This window comes from Conger conger, chromosome 15 (assembly GCF_963514075.1).
Source record: "Conger conger chromosome 15, fConCon1.1, whole genome shotgun sequence".
Lineage (NCBI taxonomy): Eukaryota > Metazoa > Chordata > Actinopteri > Anguilliformes > Congridae > Conger > Conger conger.
In genome coordinates this window covers 2,212,718-2,229,459 of record NC_083774.1, presented here as the reverse complement: position 1 = coordinate 2,229,459, position 16,742 = coordinate 2,212,718, and the positions used below count along the sequence as shown (strand labels likewise).

The 16,742-nt window shown below is 38.7% G+C and overlaps 3 protein-coding genes across 4 annotated transcripts; all 3 read right to left on the bottom strand.

Moving 5' to 3' along the window:
• Positions 1-604: 604 nt before the first annotated feature.
• Positions 605-2,744, bottom strand: bola3 (bolA family member 3). The gene is made up of 4 exons (XM_061222406.1): positions 2,583-2,744; positions 2,055-2,181; positions 1,563-1,651; positions 605-1,377 (listed from the first exon to the last, which is right to left on the bottom strand). The coding sequence occupies exons 1-4, from the start codon at positions 2,619-2,621 to the stop codon at positions 1,312-1,314; spliced, it is 321 nt and encodes a 106-aa protein (XP_061078390.1). The 5' UTR covers positions 2,622-2,744; the 3' UTR covers positions 605-1,311.
• A 1,216-nt stretch (positions 2,745-3,960) lies between these two features.
• hprt1l (hypoxanthine phosphoribosyltransferase 1, like) lies at positions 3,961-9,922 on the bottom strand. 2 transcript variants are annotated; one of them, XM_061222086.1, is made up of 9 exons: positions 9,787-9,922; positions 8,964-9,070; positions 8,391-8,574; positions 6,593-6,658; positions 6,410-6,427; positions 6,040-6,122; positions 5,465-5,511; positions 4,782-4,858; positions 3,961-4,666 (listed from the first exon to the last, which is right to left on the bottom strand). In XM_061222086.1, exons 1-9 carry the CDS (start codon positions 9,802-9,804, stop codon positions 4,619-4,621), a joined length of 648 nt encoding a protein of 215 aa, XP_061078070.1. In that variant the 5' UTR covers positions 9,805-9,922; the 3' UTR covers positions 3,961-4,618. The 2 variants fall into 2 exon arrangements, with proteins under 2 accessions (XP_061078070.1, XP_061078071.1); XM_061222087.1 differs by lacking the exon at positions 6,410-6,427.
• A 2,958-nt stretch (positions 9,923-12,880) lies between these two features.
• On the bottom strand, positions 12,881-15,951 carry LOC133111596 (26S proteasome non-ATPase regulatory subunit 7-like). Its single transcript, XM_061222062.1, has 7 exons — positions 15,751-15,951; positions 14,877-14,968; positions 14,677-14,769; positions 14,444-14,541; positions 14,206-14,286; positions 13,995-14,086; positions 12,881-13,663 (listed from the first exon to the last, which is right to left on the bottom strand). The coding sequence occupies exons 1-7, from the start codon at positions 15,822-15,824 to the stop codon at positions 13,192-13,194; spliced, it is 1,002 nt and encodes a 333-aa protein (XP_061078046.1). The 5' UTR covers positions 15,825-15,951; the 3' UTR covers positions 12,881-13,191.
• Positions 15,952-16,742: the final 791 nt, after the last annotated feature.

Genomic DNA, 16,742 nt, shown 5'->3' with positions numbered 1-16,742 from the left:
GTAAACATTGGGATTTATACATAAAAGATGCAACAGCTCTCACACGTAAATTAGTGTCATTGTTTAACATTTTTATACAGTATGTGCCCACTATGTTCAGTGTTAGGGCACCCATTGTACAATCAATCTTCCTCAAGGAATGTATTACAAATCGCTGAAAAGCATGGGCTCCATTAGTTGGTGCACAACTCCAAAATACTCTGCTCTTTACTTCTCCTCTAATGGTTGAAGAAGCCATTAGTCCAACACCATGTTTCAGGAATGTTTTGCCATCTAGTGGTTTAACAGGGTACTGCACTGGTCATATGAATAAGCTCACTGCACACAGTCACACCATGCAGACTAGTCAAGTATTAATTTTAAAACCTGAAAGAACTTTTGTGAACTTTCATGTGCTGAGTCCAATGACCTCCACAATAATTGTGTGTCTTGGGTTAAAACCGTCGTCTCCACAGCAGTGAATGGGAAGAGTCAAACGATTAAGTTATGGCCCTCAAGATTTTGTTCGACCTGCTGTGCATGTTTGATGCATCTCACATGTACTTTGTGAGAACTGTAAATAAAGGGAAGGGTTTGTTGTGCTAATATTGGGAGAACAGCATACTTTCAAGCCTAAACTATGCGGTGCATAGTTTAACAGTAATTTTATTGAAATTTAGAAGTAACAGTGTGACATTCTTGGTTGTATTTTGGCACTGTTGACAGAATCTGTAAGAAGGCATTTATAGGTGAACAGTCTGAGTTGGAAAAAAGAACATGTCTTTTTTGGTTAAACAGAACAGAAAATAACACCTGGTTTCATAAAAAACTAAACAAACAAAAAAACATATGGTTAGTAAAACAATAACATGTTTAACCCAGTTTTAGTTTAACAACTTTGAATATGGAAGAACAGTACAAACATAGATGTTATTGGTCACATTTGTGGAAATGTCTGTCAAGTTGTGATGTTACACATCAATGATGAAATGCTACATTTTGATTGCACATTCAGTTTCATTTCATGTCTTACTTGTTATAATACATGCATTATGTACAATGTCCTGATAGGGCACCTGTCGGTTGCTGATTTCATTACATTATTGGCATTTGGTAGACGCTCTTATCCAGAGCGACGTACAACATCACTGAAGTGCTTCATTTGTCACTGATCCAACAACTTTGGAGATCCAAGCCCAGTTCTAATATGAACACATTTTCTACTCAAAAGAGGTACTTTGGGTTTCGCTTTTTACTTAATCCAGTCAGAGCTCCATTGGTCAAAACAAGAGTTCCTTCTCTCACTCTCTCTCTCTCAAATAGCTCCTTTTTCTACTTTTTGGGAATATCTGTGAATATTCTTAATCCGTGCATCCCCTGTATCTCCTCTTTAAGTGCCTGTGGAATAAAAATTTTTCACAATGTTAGCTATAAAAGCAGCACCTCAACCCCCACCCCCAAATAAATGACACTAAATTGTGTACAATTTCACACGGCTTTACTACTGTAGATTTAAAAAAAACAATCGGACAATTTTGCCCCACAGTCATGTTCACGTAATATTAGGGAGCATGCTTCATCACCTGGTTGACTAGTTGGTGTTGCTGCACTGTTCGTTTTCCTTTGAATTCCTCTGATTCTATGTGGACTTCATACATGGCTCCGCAGCCACCTGGAGAACACACGCATCACCTTTCATACTCAGAACCAGCCAAAGGTTTGGACACAGCTCGCTCTTTGGACACCAGTCAACGTTCTTTTCTTTTCTTTTCACCAATTCACATGTGGTAAAAGCTTTTTAAAGTTCAAAGTTTTTTTAAATTTTTATTAAAGGGTATTTTTGAAAATGTTGGTTTCACCCTGTAGTAATTTTTTTTTATATGTACCCCCACCCACCCGTTTCAAAGTTTGAGACAAATTAACATAATGTCAAATGCTTGCTTCCTGCAGTCTGTGAGCCATCAGCGCTGATACAGTAAGGACCACACTGGTTGTAGGACATAGCAGAACATCGCACCGTAACAGCCATCAATGCTGTTATTTTAAGTGACGTCGGTTAACCATACAGTACTTACCAGAAATATCCACGACTTTAACAGACGTTGCTTGTGGGAACCTTTCTTTTAAGATGCGTGTGATTCTGACTTCTCCATCGGTTACGGATGACAGAAATCTCTGGACGTACTTGGTTACTAAAATAGACTGTTAAGATAGCCTAACTGGTAAGTAAATAGCTGAGAAAAAGTCCAAAACAAAAAAGACACATTTACACAAGTACTTTCAGAAACCACAGCATACGGTTTATTATACTAATCAGCCAAACATAACTGAATAAAGTATCTAGCTCGCCGCAACGACGTTAGGTTATCTAAACTACAGTACAAACAGGCAAGAATATTTTCAGGGTCAGTGATTAAATTGATCATGTAACATCTGACATGATGCTGATCTAATAGGCTTCTAAACAGCTACGGTATGTGTGTAGCTAACATGCCCGTATCTGATAAGTACGCTAAACCGTTAGCGACAATATTCACTTGTTAGTCCTGTAACATTACCTGTGATATTGGTAACTAGACCAAAACGGCATGTTTTAAACTTACATCATTTCCGAGAAGAAATCTGGAAAGTGCCTTCATCATGATTTTTGAGGTGGTGGCGCAATTAATATTTAAATCGAGATAAATAAAACTAACGAACACAAATGTCAATGTTTTGTAAGATCCATTTAAAAGTCATGCCCTATCCCTTGCTTGTCTCACAAGTATGACGTCTTTTTCTTCTTCTTCAATTTAATTGGACAAAAATATCACTCAGGAGGCGCATTACTGCCATCTACACTACAAGAGGGTAAACTGCAGTAACAATATTTCCCAAAATGATACCCCACACCAATATTAAGTGGAACATTTTCATTGTTTTGTAAACCCCATAACTTTGCATAAAAGGACACGGATTTCATTCATTGAATATGCCTTTCCCATAACTGTCAGTGTCTAATGTTCTGCCATTATATTACACAGACTATCTAATTCTGCAGTCTCTGGCAATTTATACATGAATATGCTTTCACATGTTCCAGTGTAAGTGTGTTTCTACAGAGGCAAAGTCCTCTTCTTTTATACAGAAGCAAATCCCTTGTTTACATGGAGAATAATCTGTGTTGCTTGCTATTGCCTTGATTCGTTTGAAGTATTATGGTCAGGGATGATCAACATGATAAGTCGAGTTATTAGTGTGGCTAATGGTTAGGCTTGTACATTGAGATGATATCAGTTATACAGTATTATGTCATCTAAATGGCACATGGACATGGCCATGAATTCACAGCCTGGTTTACTTGCCTCCTAATTAGGGCACTCACCTAAAAACTGAGACTGAATGAATTACAATGTGGAATTGCTTGTCGATACAGAGGATGTGTGCTGCTTTTGGCATGTATTTTGACAGATTTTATTCAGCAGTATGCAGCAGAAGATCACCACTGTTGTTTATTAGGAACAAAATAATTTTTTTTATTTTTATTTTGTCATTGTAAATGATTGACTAATTCTAAATGAAAATACTCATTGATACTACCCATGTCATCCAAAATATTTTATTGAATCCAAAATATTTATTTGGCTATTGAACAACCATCACTTATGTTTTAAAGTAATCTTATTCACTCTGAAATGAATCACACACAAAAAAACAGATCTTGCCTCGTTTATGCTTCTCTGGTATGCATACCTTACATCTTATTTTTGCCATGAATAATATACATTTTACAAATAGTAATCTTGGTAATAATATTTCTAAGGATCAGAATGTAACCAAACCTATTTTAAATGAACAGGGAAAATTTCCATCATATGAGTAATAATAATAAACTCAACTGAGTGGAGACCTATGGATCTGTCACATTACTCATACAGGTTTGTAAATGAAGGCACAAACCTGAGAAGGTACATAACACAAACAAGCAGAGTCACTAATAGATACACTCCATCCAAATTTATTATCTCCTGATATTATCTATTATTTTTTGTATCTCGCAAGATTTATTATTGCTGCAAATAATTTACATTTAGAACTTTACACAAAATAAATAGTTTTCACAAAATAAAGTGTTTGTCATCAACCAACGTCCTTCAGTCTTACATTCCACATTTAAGAGAAATAATGAAAAGTTTGTCTTTGTGCAAAATATTACAGTGCTGTCCACTAAGCATATGAAGGACAAGCCAAACGGAGGGTGGACTCATGCATCGCATAATCCCCAGACATACTTTGCCTTGCAGTTTTACTACATTATTTTACAGTTGAAACGAGTAAAAATGTGTGTTTCACTGACAATCAGAACAAAATATTTTCCTTTTTAAAGCAACACATTTGGAGTTTTCCCCATAAGTATTATATTACATGTGTGATTTCTAATATTCTTCACAATAACTGGCATTAACCAAATAATGATATGACTCAATTTCAGACATTTTGTATCTTTTGTAAAATCACCTATTGAACGAAAAGGAAAAAATCTTAAAAATTGCACTAAGGGTATGTATAAAAATAAAACACATCCAGGAAAGGAAGAAGAAACTAAAGAAAGCGTCACAGTGCTCGTGATGTCCGGGGTCCCGTCATCAGGTCAGTAATCTCACACTTTGTACTTCTCCTTTCCATTCTCATTCAGGACACAGATGTGCTGCGGAGCAAGAACACACCATTTACATCAGCAGCTAGAGGTAAGCACAGTGTCATTTTTATTGTCCTGTTATGAGAACAATATTAACAGAAGATTGTGAAAATTAAACGCTTACACTCAGATCTCTGAAATATTCATTGTAGTCCAGGGCATATCCCACGAGGAACCTATCGGGGACCTCAAATCCGATGTCTGCAAATTCAATGAAAAGGTTTTCTAAATGACTGTGCCTGAAGAATCACTCAGAAGAGCACAGGTTATAGTTTACTGACCACTGCCTAGAATGTTTCGAATAAAAACTTCATAGCCCATGATACAGTAAATTAATCATAAATGAATAAAAAAATATTTGTGCTTTTGTGCTTTGTGCTTTTCAGCAATTTTGAAAAAATAAATAAATAATCCTCCTTGCTAATCTGTGCAATTAGCAACGTTTGACAGCTGAAATGAGAGGAGCACCTAGATTTACAAATGAATTAGTGTATATCCTTCAGCTGCATTTCAGCATCCCAAAAGGATGAGGGAACAGAGAGCAGATAATGCCTCTTTCTGAGATGTACTTAAGGAGCTTATCAGATTTCAGCCTGAAAGCATCGCATAATCAGTCTGAACATGCACACTGGTCCATAAATCTGATGTTAAACTACATGAAAAGAGGAATTTTATATAAATATTACCTCTTAAGCAAAATGCAGGGAATACAGTGTGCACTGCACGTCATGTTGTCAATGTCATTTCAGACTAGAACACAGTACAGCTCAAGGATAGACAGATCACACGGTGTCGGAGAACACTTACAGTCTGGCCTGTATCCTAGACTCTTTGGTGTTCTTTTGACCAAAAGGCTGTAAAGAAATAACACCGCATGCATTCAGTATGAAACAGCACACACGCAAAAACACAACAACTGTAGCTACATACTGTATGTAAACGAACCAAACGCAAACGCATGCAACTTCATAATACACTGAACACACACTTTGGACCAGTCATTAAAGCAGATTGCAAAAAGAAGAAAAGCTTTCACAGTAATGATAATGGTGATATTTTAGCCAGTGCTATTTTAACAGCTACACCAGCACAGCTTTTAAATCCTCTCGTTAGTGGAAGCTTCATGATGTACCTTTTAGAGTGCACCCCCATCTGCTTCCATACAATTGGAATGATATTTTATCATTTTAAAAATGGCCAGCTTTTTGACATGCAATGGCCAGTCTGTAAGAATATACCAATCAGAGGATCAATTTAACATTTATGCAATTCGCCTGTGGATTCCGTATTCCATGTTCCATATTCAGATCCATTCAATACACAGCCTCCTGAAGATCAGTGTCAATGGGCAGTCCGAATGGCAAAGACGAAATATACTTTACCTTACAACTTTAACCATCTTGGGCTGATATCCATTCAGGAGAGATAGCAGTGTCTGCATTGTTCTGCCGGTTTCTACAATGTCCTGAAATGCAAAAGAAAAAAAACACAAACAGGTCATTATATCCACATTTCTCCCAAGTGACCCAAACATGCAACCCAAGCATACCGCTTTATAGTTGATAAGTAATGTCTTGGTTATATTTTCTGCCTGGAGAAATAAGCAAATGCTTCATTTGAAATTTGATTTTATACAGTATTCTTACTCGTACTACAGATGCAAGACAATACATCAGTCACAAAAAAATTTTAACACAGTAGAAGAACATAGAAGTTTAAATATAAATATAAAAATTAATTAAATGATCTTACCTCAACAATCAGAACATTCTGTAGAGGAAACTGTGTCAGTTAAATATCATACAGTATTTGTACTGATTTTTACCTCAAACTAATAATACATATTTTTATTTTCATAGTTTTCATCCGTTTTAAAAACGAAAAACACAATAAACGATTATAAATAAAATAATGCAAGAACATTTAAAAACTCACTTTCCCAGTCAGAGTGGACAACTCATCTCCTCCAAAAACTTTAACGCTGTTTGTAGACTGATCATTCTGAGGAAATAATGACACATTTGTACAAGAAAAAAACGAGTTCTCTATATTTTCAGCAAAGCATGGTATTCTCAGACAAAATAACATTTGCAGGTGCAAAATCAAAGATTGATTATTTTCCTTTAAAAAATGAAATAAAAATAAGATTTCAGATTTTGACTAAACATGATATTGACATGTTATTGGCCTGCTTGTTTGTTTGTTTGTGTGTGTGTGTGTGTGTGTGTGTGTGTGTTATTGCCCTCATTTTTGTCATCATTATTGCCCAAGATTATTCACACCATGATAAAGACAAAATTAAACAAATAATACAAGTCCTGAGTAGGGATGCACCAAAATATCAGCTGATGATCAGTATCGGCTGATCAAACTATCAATTTGCACAGTCAGCCATCAGCCACCGTGGTCAGTTCCGTTAATCAAAAGGATATTTTTTTATGATTTGCGTTTGTTTTCATTTGCCTGAAAATACAGAATATTTTGGTTTTCCACATTCAGTGTTTCCCCTATAACCACACAGGCCTGGTGGGCTGTCAGACCATCAAAGCCATTCCAAGTACGTATTCATTTGGAAATCAATGGTCCTTTGCACTTTGGAGCCTCCAAGGGGCGCTGTTCCAAAACATACATCCACCTCTGTGTTGTTGCCGGGGAAACGTGAGAGATGGGAGTGCCTTTGCGTTACTGCAGAGCGAGAGTGCAGTGAAGGGATGCTGGCCAACTTCACCTTCAGTGGCTCTTCTCCAAGGGCTCTCCGAGTCAAATAAATGCAGCACACTAAGTTAGCCTCTCCTTCTGAGAAGGCCAAGATTTTAAACAGTTGAACATAAAAGGCAGAACTGCAAAATACTTGGTCGAGGTATTGGTTGATGTTTTCCCCAAATAATCGGTGCATCCCTAGCACTGAGTTACAAATTAATTCTCACATATGTGGAAAATATTTTACTTTAATGATTCAGTGGAATTAATCAGCATAAATGTCACAAATATTCACACCCCAGTTTTCAGTACGTTGTGAACATCGCTGTATAGGTTACCACTATTGAGTCATCGTCTGTCGTGTTTTATGGAATAGTTTAAAATACTTCTCCAGACCACATTTTTCAAGTTCCTTCAGTCTGTGCTTGTGGACTGCCCTCTTCAATCCAAACCACATTTTTAAAATAAGCTTCCAGTCTGGAGACTCAGGTGACAATCGCAAATCAGTAATTCTGTGGACATTTGAATGTTCCATTGATTTTTAAGTATTATAGTCATAACTTGATGACTGATTTTTATATAAACGTTTTCTCTGAGAAATTGTATTGGAGTTGAGAAAAATATTTGCATTTCAGCAGGATAGCTGATTATCTTTATCGTTAACTGTAAACAGCCATCTTTGCTTATTTTTATCAAGGGCATGAATAATGTTGCGCATGTATGAACAGTACGATGCTCCATAAACGCCTGCAGCCAGAAAAGCAGGATGAATCTGTGTGTGAACAGTCTGAGAAGGCCAATAAAAGTCATCAACCAAAGTGCTCTGAGGAATGAAGCATGCACATACACCTACATGCAACAAGACTGCGCAAAATCAGCAAATCACAACTATGTAGGCTTAACTATTATTTTAGAATTAGTGTTGCAGCAAAGAACACACAATCTACACATGCTAAATGAAAGGGTTACTTGAAAAAACAGAAACAGTGACAGTGATGGGTAAAAAATGAAGAGAAACAGATGGATCACTCACACAGTAGCTTTTAAGTCTAATGAAATCCACAGTCAACGGTACAGATTTATCGCTGTTTTGATTAAGTGCCTTGATGTAATCTAGCAGGTCTGCAAAGAATTTATAACCACCTTTCAGAACACACAGGGCAACAATATGGTGTCCTCCCATGTCTCGCATTATGTCACGGGCCAAACGTTCCGTCCTGCGGAGAGATCAGAACACAACGTCGCCTTTACAAACAGAAGTCTACAAAGGGTCAATGCACAAATTGCCATTGAGCGCTTGTACGTGACGTCAACCAAATAAATGAACAATAAATGTGAAAACTCGTATCAGTGTCAGACTTCCATTTTGATGAAGTCGTTTTCGGGTAGTGACGGGATTGTGATCCTTAATGGTAAAAAAATTAATAATAATAATAATAATAATAATGGCTTTCCTGAGACATTTCTGCAAATAACTCATGCAGTCAGAGATGGACAGACTAAGTCACACAAGAGGTCAGACTAACAATGTGAAAGGTAGTGTTCACTACTCTAATGGAGAACACAAGAACAGTCTTCATGAGAAAACAAGGTCCGTGTATATTACCTATCCATGATAATTCCGTGGGGAATAATGACCCTCTCCAAATCCTCTTCATAGTGTTTGGGGACACAAAACAAATTCAAATCATGGCCCTTTGCGGCATCAGGAATCTGCAAGGAGAAGAGGTAATTTGTTTAACAAAATATTTCCCGGGTTAGTTTCAAGTGACAACATAAAAGCACCACAGAAATCCCCCCTGCTGTTGAAATGTCAAGTTGTTGTTGTTTTTTTTATATTGACATGCATGAGCTAAGAGAGTGTTATTTAAGTACGTGTTAGATGGTGGACATGAGGCAAATCTGGCTGGCGTCGCCTTAGCAACAAACTACAGCGAACTCCAGTTTAACTCCCATAAGGGCGAACATGCATGCATTTTAAATATTTTTAATATAACGCATCAGTGTTTCTCAAGCAAATTAAACCCAAGACTTTAAGCCAAATATACTCGCCATTAAAATTTCTGGAACTCATCATTTTTGGCACATGCAATCGATTAATCAATTTCGATCAAATGCCCTGGTCGATGCCGTAATTTGCATCTCGTAAAGGTGCACAATTTAGAATTGGCTCCGTGGCTAGCTTGCTAAATAGATTTAGCTTGATAGAACCAGCGATCGCACCAGGCTACACGTCAATTTGTTGCAAATTGCTCGCAGTTTCTACTCACATGCTTCTATCTTACGTAGTGCAATTTCCAAAATGAGAAATAGACGTTAGCCGAATACTGATGTCATCGCACATTATCCTTTTATTTTCTGCTGAAATTACTATTAGGCTATTATTGTTGTAAATATTATTGTAACGATGTTGCTAACCATTCCCTTACCTGCAGAAAAGAAGCCATTCTTCCGCGGTTTGGTTTTGTTTTTGATATTACAATATTTTAAGTGCCATGCCCGTCTCTAAACTGGCTTAGCCCACTGTTGTCTGTGCAGCCTATCTCCCGATTTACCGTGCCGACTACGCGCAGTTTTAAACCCTTACGTCACAAATCCATTTAACCTAATCTGATTTACCACCTATAACCTGTGCTACAGCGCACTTTCACTGACTAGGAAGGCGTACCGACATCCCGATATCAAAAAAACATTTTCTTTTTTCGTTTTTGTTGTAGCCAGTGCTGTTCTTAGCAGTCAAATAATGACAGTCCTTGCCTTTATGAAACAAACATTTAACATTACAAAATATATCTACTAGCTGAAGTAGAATTAGGAAATAATTGTTTAATGTTTCTCATTTCTATAGTTTTCGGGAGTATATATGTACTCTTAAATGTTCTTACAATTATTGCTAGAGTTTATATCGTGTGAACTAATGGCTTTTAGTGCAATGTCAAAAAATTAAAGGAGGATGGCGGATTACTGGAGAATCAATTTTAATAAAGATATCAAAGATATCCTGCTTCATCTTTTGAAATACTAATTAATTTTAATATCATTAATATCGTTTCATATTACAGACATTTAATTTGCAGTCCCATATAATATTTTACACATATCAGATAATAAACCCTGGAATAAATTGCAAAGTGCTACTACACATTTACTAATGATGAAGAGTTCCGGCCTGGAACTTGTAATGAGGAATGAAGTCATTGCATTGTAGAGGAAATCAAGGCTGCTATGATAGGCCAGGCCTGTTGCGTAGAGGATGTTGTCTTTTGGATGAGTCGTTAGGCCAAGGTCTCGACTCCCAGTGGTCATTAAAAGATCCCCCTGGAGTTCCTTCCCAACACAGATGCTTTGTGTTCAGGTGCAGGCAACGGCACCCAGGTGGGGCACAACAAAATAGGCGTGAATGAGCTGATTTCTCCCAACCCCCAAACCCTAAAGGATTTATCATTGCAAAAGATTGCATAGAAATTAAATCCATTTTTATTCTAAACGGTACAATAGGTAAGATTTTTTTTGTGTTAAAACATTGTTACAAGACCATTTTAAATCCCTTCCTATCACTGAAAAAGGCTCACTGAAATACTGACTCTCCCTCTGCCTGTGTTTATAGTCCTTAAATTCAGGTTTTAAAATATACAGTTGGCGGACCAACACTGGACCAAAACATTGTACAACTGGACAATAATTCAAGCTCATTGGTTGAAAAATTGCCTATTGTACCTTTAACATTAGAGCCAGAAGCTAAAAGCAACATCTTGTTACACTGTACCTCGTAAACTCAACCTCCAGGAACATTCAGGTATTTCTCCACGGTAGCTAAAATGCACTGAGGTCACCCTGACATGGATGTTCACTTTGGGTTAGCTTTTACTTACTGACCCAGACCTGCAGAAACAGGGTGTTTTCCTTTTGGATTTGAATCTGTCCTGTGCTTGTGCCTGATATTGAAAGCAGCTTTTATGTCTGGTGTTGGGACTTTTTATAAAACATAACCCTCTGTCGCCAATGTTCTCAACGTTTCTGTACGTACGGTTATTTTTAAACCTAATATGAATAATTGAACACAAGCAAATGTGCTCTTCCCGCTTTGATGACGTATCCCATTTTAACACATCTATGGAGAGTACAGTCCAGTCAGCTCAGACCTTATTCCAGTTCTCTTCATCATGTTCCTCAGACTGAAACGCAGTTTGTTTGGAACAGGAACCCCCTTCATCTGCTGTTTACCACCCAATTCACTCATCACGGAACAACAACAATACCCTAGGACTGTGGGCAGGAAATACCTTTTCGTGAAAAAAATCTTGCGTGCATAGTCCTTATCTTCATATAATGGTGCAGGATTTCTGGCCCGATGACACGAAAGGACAAATTGTGGCCATGGTGCTCCTTAGAACACCGACATTGGCTGCACTGACTGATCATATATACATGTATATAATGCTCATGTTATTCCCCAGAACATCCTCAAACAAGATTCCAAAGCATTTATTCCTGTTGTCCCTTTTGAATCACACACACACACAAGCACACACAAGCCCGCACGAGCACGCACACACACAAGCATGCAGTGTACTGGTACCATAAAATGTGTTTTGCAGTGTGACCATAATACTAGCTACTACTTCATTTCAAGAGGACATTACACCCTCATCAGATCCTCTGAAATCTCAAGGCATACATTATTATGGTCATGAAACCTTACATCTTAGAGATACATTAAAGGTCCCCTATTGTGGAAAATGACATTCCCCTTGCTATGTGGATTATGAAGGAGTAGAAGGTGCCGTAAAGTTCAAAACGCACAATCCCGAAACAAATCCACGTGATCTGCATGAAGAAAATGTGTAATAGAGCTGTTTGGACATCTGTGAAATTGTCACATCACATTGATACGCACATTTGCTTCAGCACAGCCAACCCTATAGCCGGTACAAATCCAAGGACTTGGCACAGATGCCCTTCAGTTTGATGGAGCCAGCCAGCCAATCAGAACAGAGGTTCACTGATATCAATGAGCATTAAAGACACAGTCACTAAAGCCTGTTCTTGGTAAAGCTTGTGAGGTGCTGGAGAATGGACATGTAAAACTAGATCGATTTTCCACTCCTTAAAACCACACAAACGTCTTCAGGTGTACAATATGGGACCTTTAAGAAGTGCAACTGAGACACAAATAACACAAAGTTAAAGTGACACATCTAATCACTTGTTTTATCATTTTTAAATGTACTGTACAAGAAGCTAAATTAAGTTATTTTCCGTTTTCACATGTAGCTCAATATATATGCATGTTAAGACTGCACACTGACTATATTTTTGATATTTTATCCATTTCATACATATGTGAATGGTGGTGCTTTACCTTTAAAAAATCTTTTTCAAATTTCTACTTTGTTTACAATAAATGTGCAAATATATAATGATTTTTAAATTGAAATAAGTTCATAAGGATTTGATACAGTTGCACTGATTGCAGATAGCATTTCCACTTAAAACAAATCCTTTTGAGTAACTTAAAATACATTAGAAACGACTGGCCTTTTATTTAGCTATTCGTCATCGTATTTAATCACGTCATTTTGACACTTTTTTGAGGGAAAAAAACAACTTAAAAAATGCATACAACTTCATTCCGTTTGATATATTTTTACTAAATTCAGAAAATGTCCCCTTTATCAAATGATAAATACAGTGTTCAGCCAATCTTGTATCGGACAGGATAACAGTTGGTGCAGCATTATAAAATTCTCCAAAAAAAACAAAAACAAAAACAAAAAACAAGACCACTGATCTGAAATACAGCCATGGTTGTGTCGGTCCGTGTCTGCAGCGCCTCATTTCTTCTCCTTATCGTCCTTCTTACTCACAGCCTCCCCCTTGTCCTTGTCCTTGTCCTTGTCTTTGTCCTTCTCCTTCTCCTTGTCCTTCTCGTCTTTCTTCTCCTTCTTGCCGTCGTCCTTCTCCTGGCCCTCCTTCTTCTCCGCGTCGCGGTTGGCGATCTTGTTGTTGATGAGGTTGTGGAGGGCCACCACCGAGCGGATGAGCGAGGCCAGGTACACCACCAGCATCTGGTCGTTGGTCTTCAGGTAGAAGGCCTTGATGAACTCCTGCAGGTTGACGTCGGGCAGCAGGTTGAAGACGTCCTGCAGCTGGTAGATGATCTGGTGGTTGATGGGCAGCTTGCCGGTGACCACCTTCTCCAGGTAGCTCTTGATGTCCAGCAGCTTGCAGTTGAGGCCCTTCAGGCCGTGCACCTGGTTGGTGATGCGCTGGGACAGGGTGCCCACCGTCGTGTCCTTGATGTCTCTGCAGAGGGGGAGGCAACGTATGAGAGATAACCGTCGTCCTCACCAGGCCTGCCCTCACTGCAATCAGGAACGTCCACCGTAGCACAACTGCTGAACTACTTAAACCGGAGGCTGACAGGAATGGAGTCTCCAGGAACAGATTAAGGAGACAAGGTGACTTTACAAATTGATAGGCACTGAGCACGAGCCTACCTGCGGTTTACACAGCGAGCGGCTGGCTGTAAATTAAACGGACGCCTTATCTAATCAGTTTTTAATGTGAAGATAAGATGCTACTTCATTAATCCCGAGCATGCTCTGTCACCAATCCGCCACCCTGCAGACCGTACCTCAGTAAGTGTTCCACACCCACTTCCTCTGCCTCCTCTGCTCCGATCTCGCTCGTCACGTGCTCGAAAGTCTTGGACGTGGGAGTACCATCCTGCGAAAAGATCACATCACTGCAACAAACGCAAACTGAGCCCGTCAGCATTTCCACTGCGACTTGGCAGACGTACGCCTTCTTTACATCGCGTGTCGACTCGGGACAGAGGTACTTACGTCATGCACTTCCTCCACAGAGATATAGGCTTCTGTGGGCAGACCCAAGTCCTTGGGCTTCACATCAATAATAACTAAAACCTGAGACAGAGAGCAGCTTATTTATTACATGGACCTGCTTAAAAAAGACATTGTATTCTATTGTGTATCGTTTCCAAACATGGCTAACTAACAGTGCAGAGCTAACTGCCAAATGATTTATAGCATACAGAATTCTCCTCAGGCATAAAATACTTACAGAATTTGAGCAGTACTGCTTCACAAGTTCGTTGATTGCAATGTCGTTCTTGTGCAGTTTTGGGCCTGTATGGTACCAGCCAACTACTCTTTCTCTGGCTACAAAAGGAAGACATTACTTCAACTTTCAACAATTCAATAAGTAAATTACTGTAGTATTACAATGTAATGGGATTGAGTTACTTGAGGTCTTTCAAAATGAGTACCTTATCCTCAGTGTATGATCATTCTTACCGTTTACTTTCTTGAACATTCCATACATATTCTCCAGGTAGTCATGGTCGAGGAACCACACCGAGTCATCTTTGTCATCCTCATCAAATGGTACTGCAAACGCAGATATACACCCATCAATCCCATACAACAGTAGAACTCATCTACAAGCCTTAAAGGAAACCTTCATAAGCAAGAGTTTACAATAATCCCAAACTCACCCGCAAAACTGTTGGACACATCAAGGACTTTCTTATACCAGGAACCCAGCAACACACCCACGACTCGCTTTTGGTTGCCAATTTTTCCAATTCTAGACAAAATAAATAAATAAACAAGACAAAACAAAAACACACCAAGGACCGGTCAAACCCATGAAAATACATCACAATACAAATTTGCATTGAATATATATACTGGGGGTGGTTTACCAATACACGGGATGGCCGGAACTAAACAAATTTCACATTCTGTTCAGCGTTCCTGGGGTGGATCAAATGACATGGACGACTGTACCAAGTCCTTATTCATTTATTAGTCCACATATATAGCTAACAGTTACATGGATTTTGAATTATCATGCTGTGAATTCTCATTTGGGAGGTTTTCGTTTAGTACGAACTACCTCCACTAGAGGTAGATACTAGATACTCTCGATAGTGAGATAGCTTGGTAGCTAACTAGTTTGCCTAACAATAACAAAAAAAAAGCCTTTTCTAGATAGTGATACTACTAGCTAAATTGGCTTGACAGTTGCACTACCAATGTCGGTCCTCTCAGCTAACTTACAACCACAGAACACAGAGTTCTGTTGTAGTGACTTAGCTCGTCCGTCCGTAGATAGCTAACTTGAATTGGGGCTAAAATCACGACATTGGCTTCGTCAGATAAAGCACAACAGACTTATCGTTATTGTTTCTACGTTCGCACATGGCTGTTGACTAATTTACCTAACTTAGCATGTTCCCTGCTAGCTAGTAACGATAGTCACTTCTAACACTTGCCAGCAACTTACTGACTAGGCCTGTACGTGACAGCAATGAGTCCACAGTTTCGCACAGAATGCAACAATCATAATAAATAAAATCGCTTTACCTATTAAAATGATCCACCACACTAAGCAGCACTAGCGGGTGAACAACAACTTTTTCCACAGGTAAATCTGGCATGTTTCTTCTGTAAAACCAACTGTCATAAAATATAACAAGGCACTAGCTAGCTAGTTTCACAAGAGACCAACACAACGCTGCAATCCCACAATACAACGTGCTTTCCTACTCTCATAAACTCTATGGTACATCATGTAACGCTCTATGGTACATGACTATGAGTCATGCCGGGCCGCATTTAGGACCATGCGCATCCGCATTTGGAATCACAGATTAATATACTCAAGTATTTACTATTGAAGTACCTGAAAGAGAACGATATATTTTTTTATCATGGAAAATGGAACATAACATGTTGTATACTGTGAATGTATTTATGATCTAGGGAGAATACCATATTCATAAATGTAAATGGTTAAAGAAGAAACCAATATATATATATAAGAATTATATACTTGATATACATTCAGAACTATGGAAAAAAAAGTATTGTAAAAATATTTTTACCTCCACGTTGCCAACCATCCATCCATCCATTATCTTAACCCGCTTATCCTGAACAGGGTCGCAGGGGGACTGGAGCCTATCCAAGCATACATTTGGCGAAAGGCAGGAATACACCCTGGACAGGTTGCCAGTCCATTGCAGGGCACACACACCATTCACTCACACACTCATGCCTATGGGCAATTTAGACATTCCAATCAGCCTAACCTGCATGTCTTTGGACTGTGGGAGGAAACCGGAGTACCCGGAGGAAACCCACACGAACACGGGGAGAACATGCAAACTCCACACAGAGAGGCCCTGGCTGACCGGGATTCGAACCCAGGACCTCCTTGCTGTGAGGTGGCATTGCTACCCACTGCACCATCCGTGCCGCCACATTGCCAACCAACATTAGTACAGTTAGGTCCGGAAATATTTGGACAGTGACACAATTTTCATAATTTTGGCCCTGTACGCTACCACAATGGA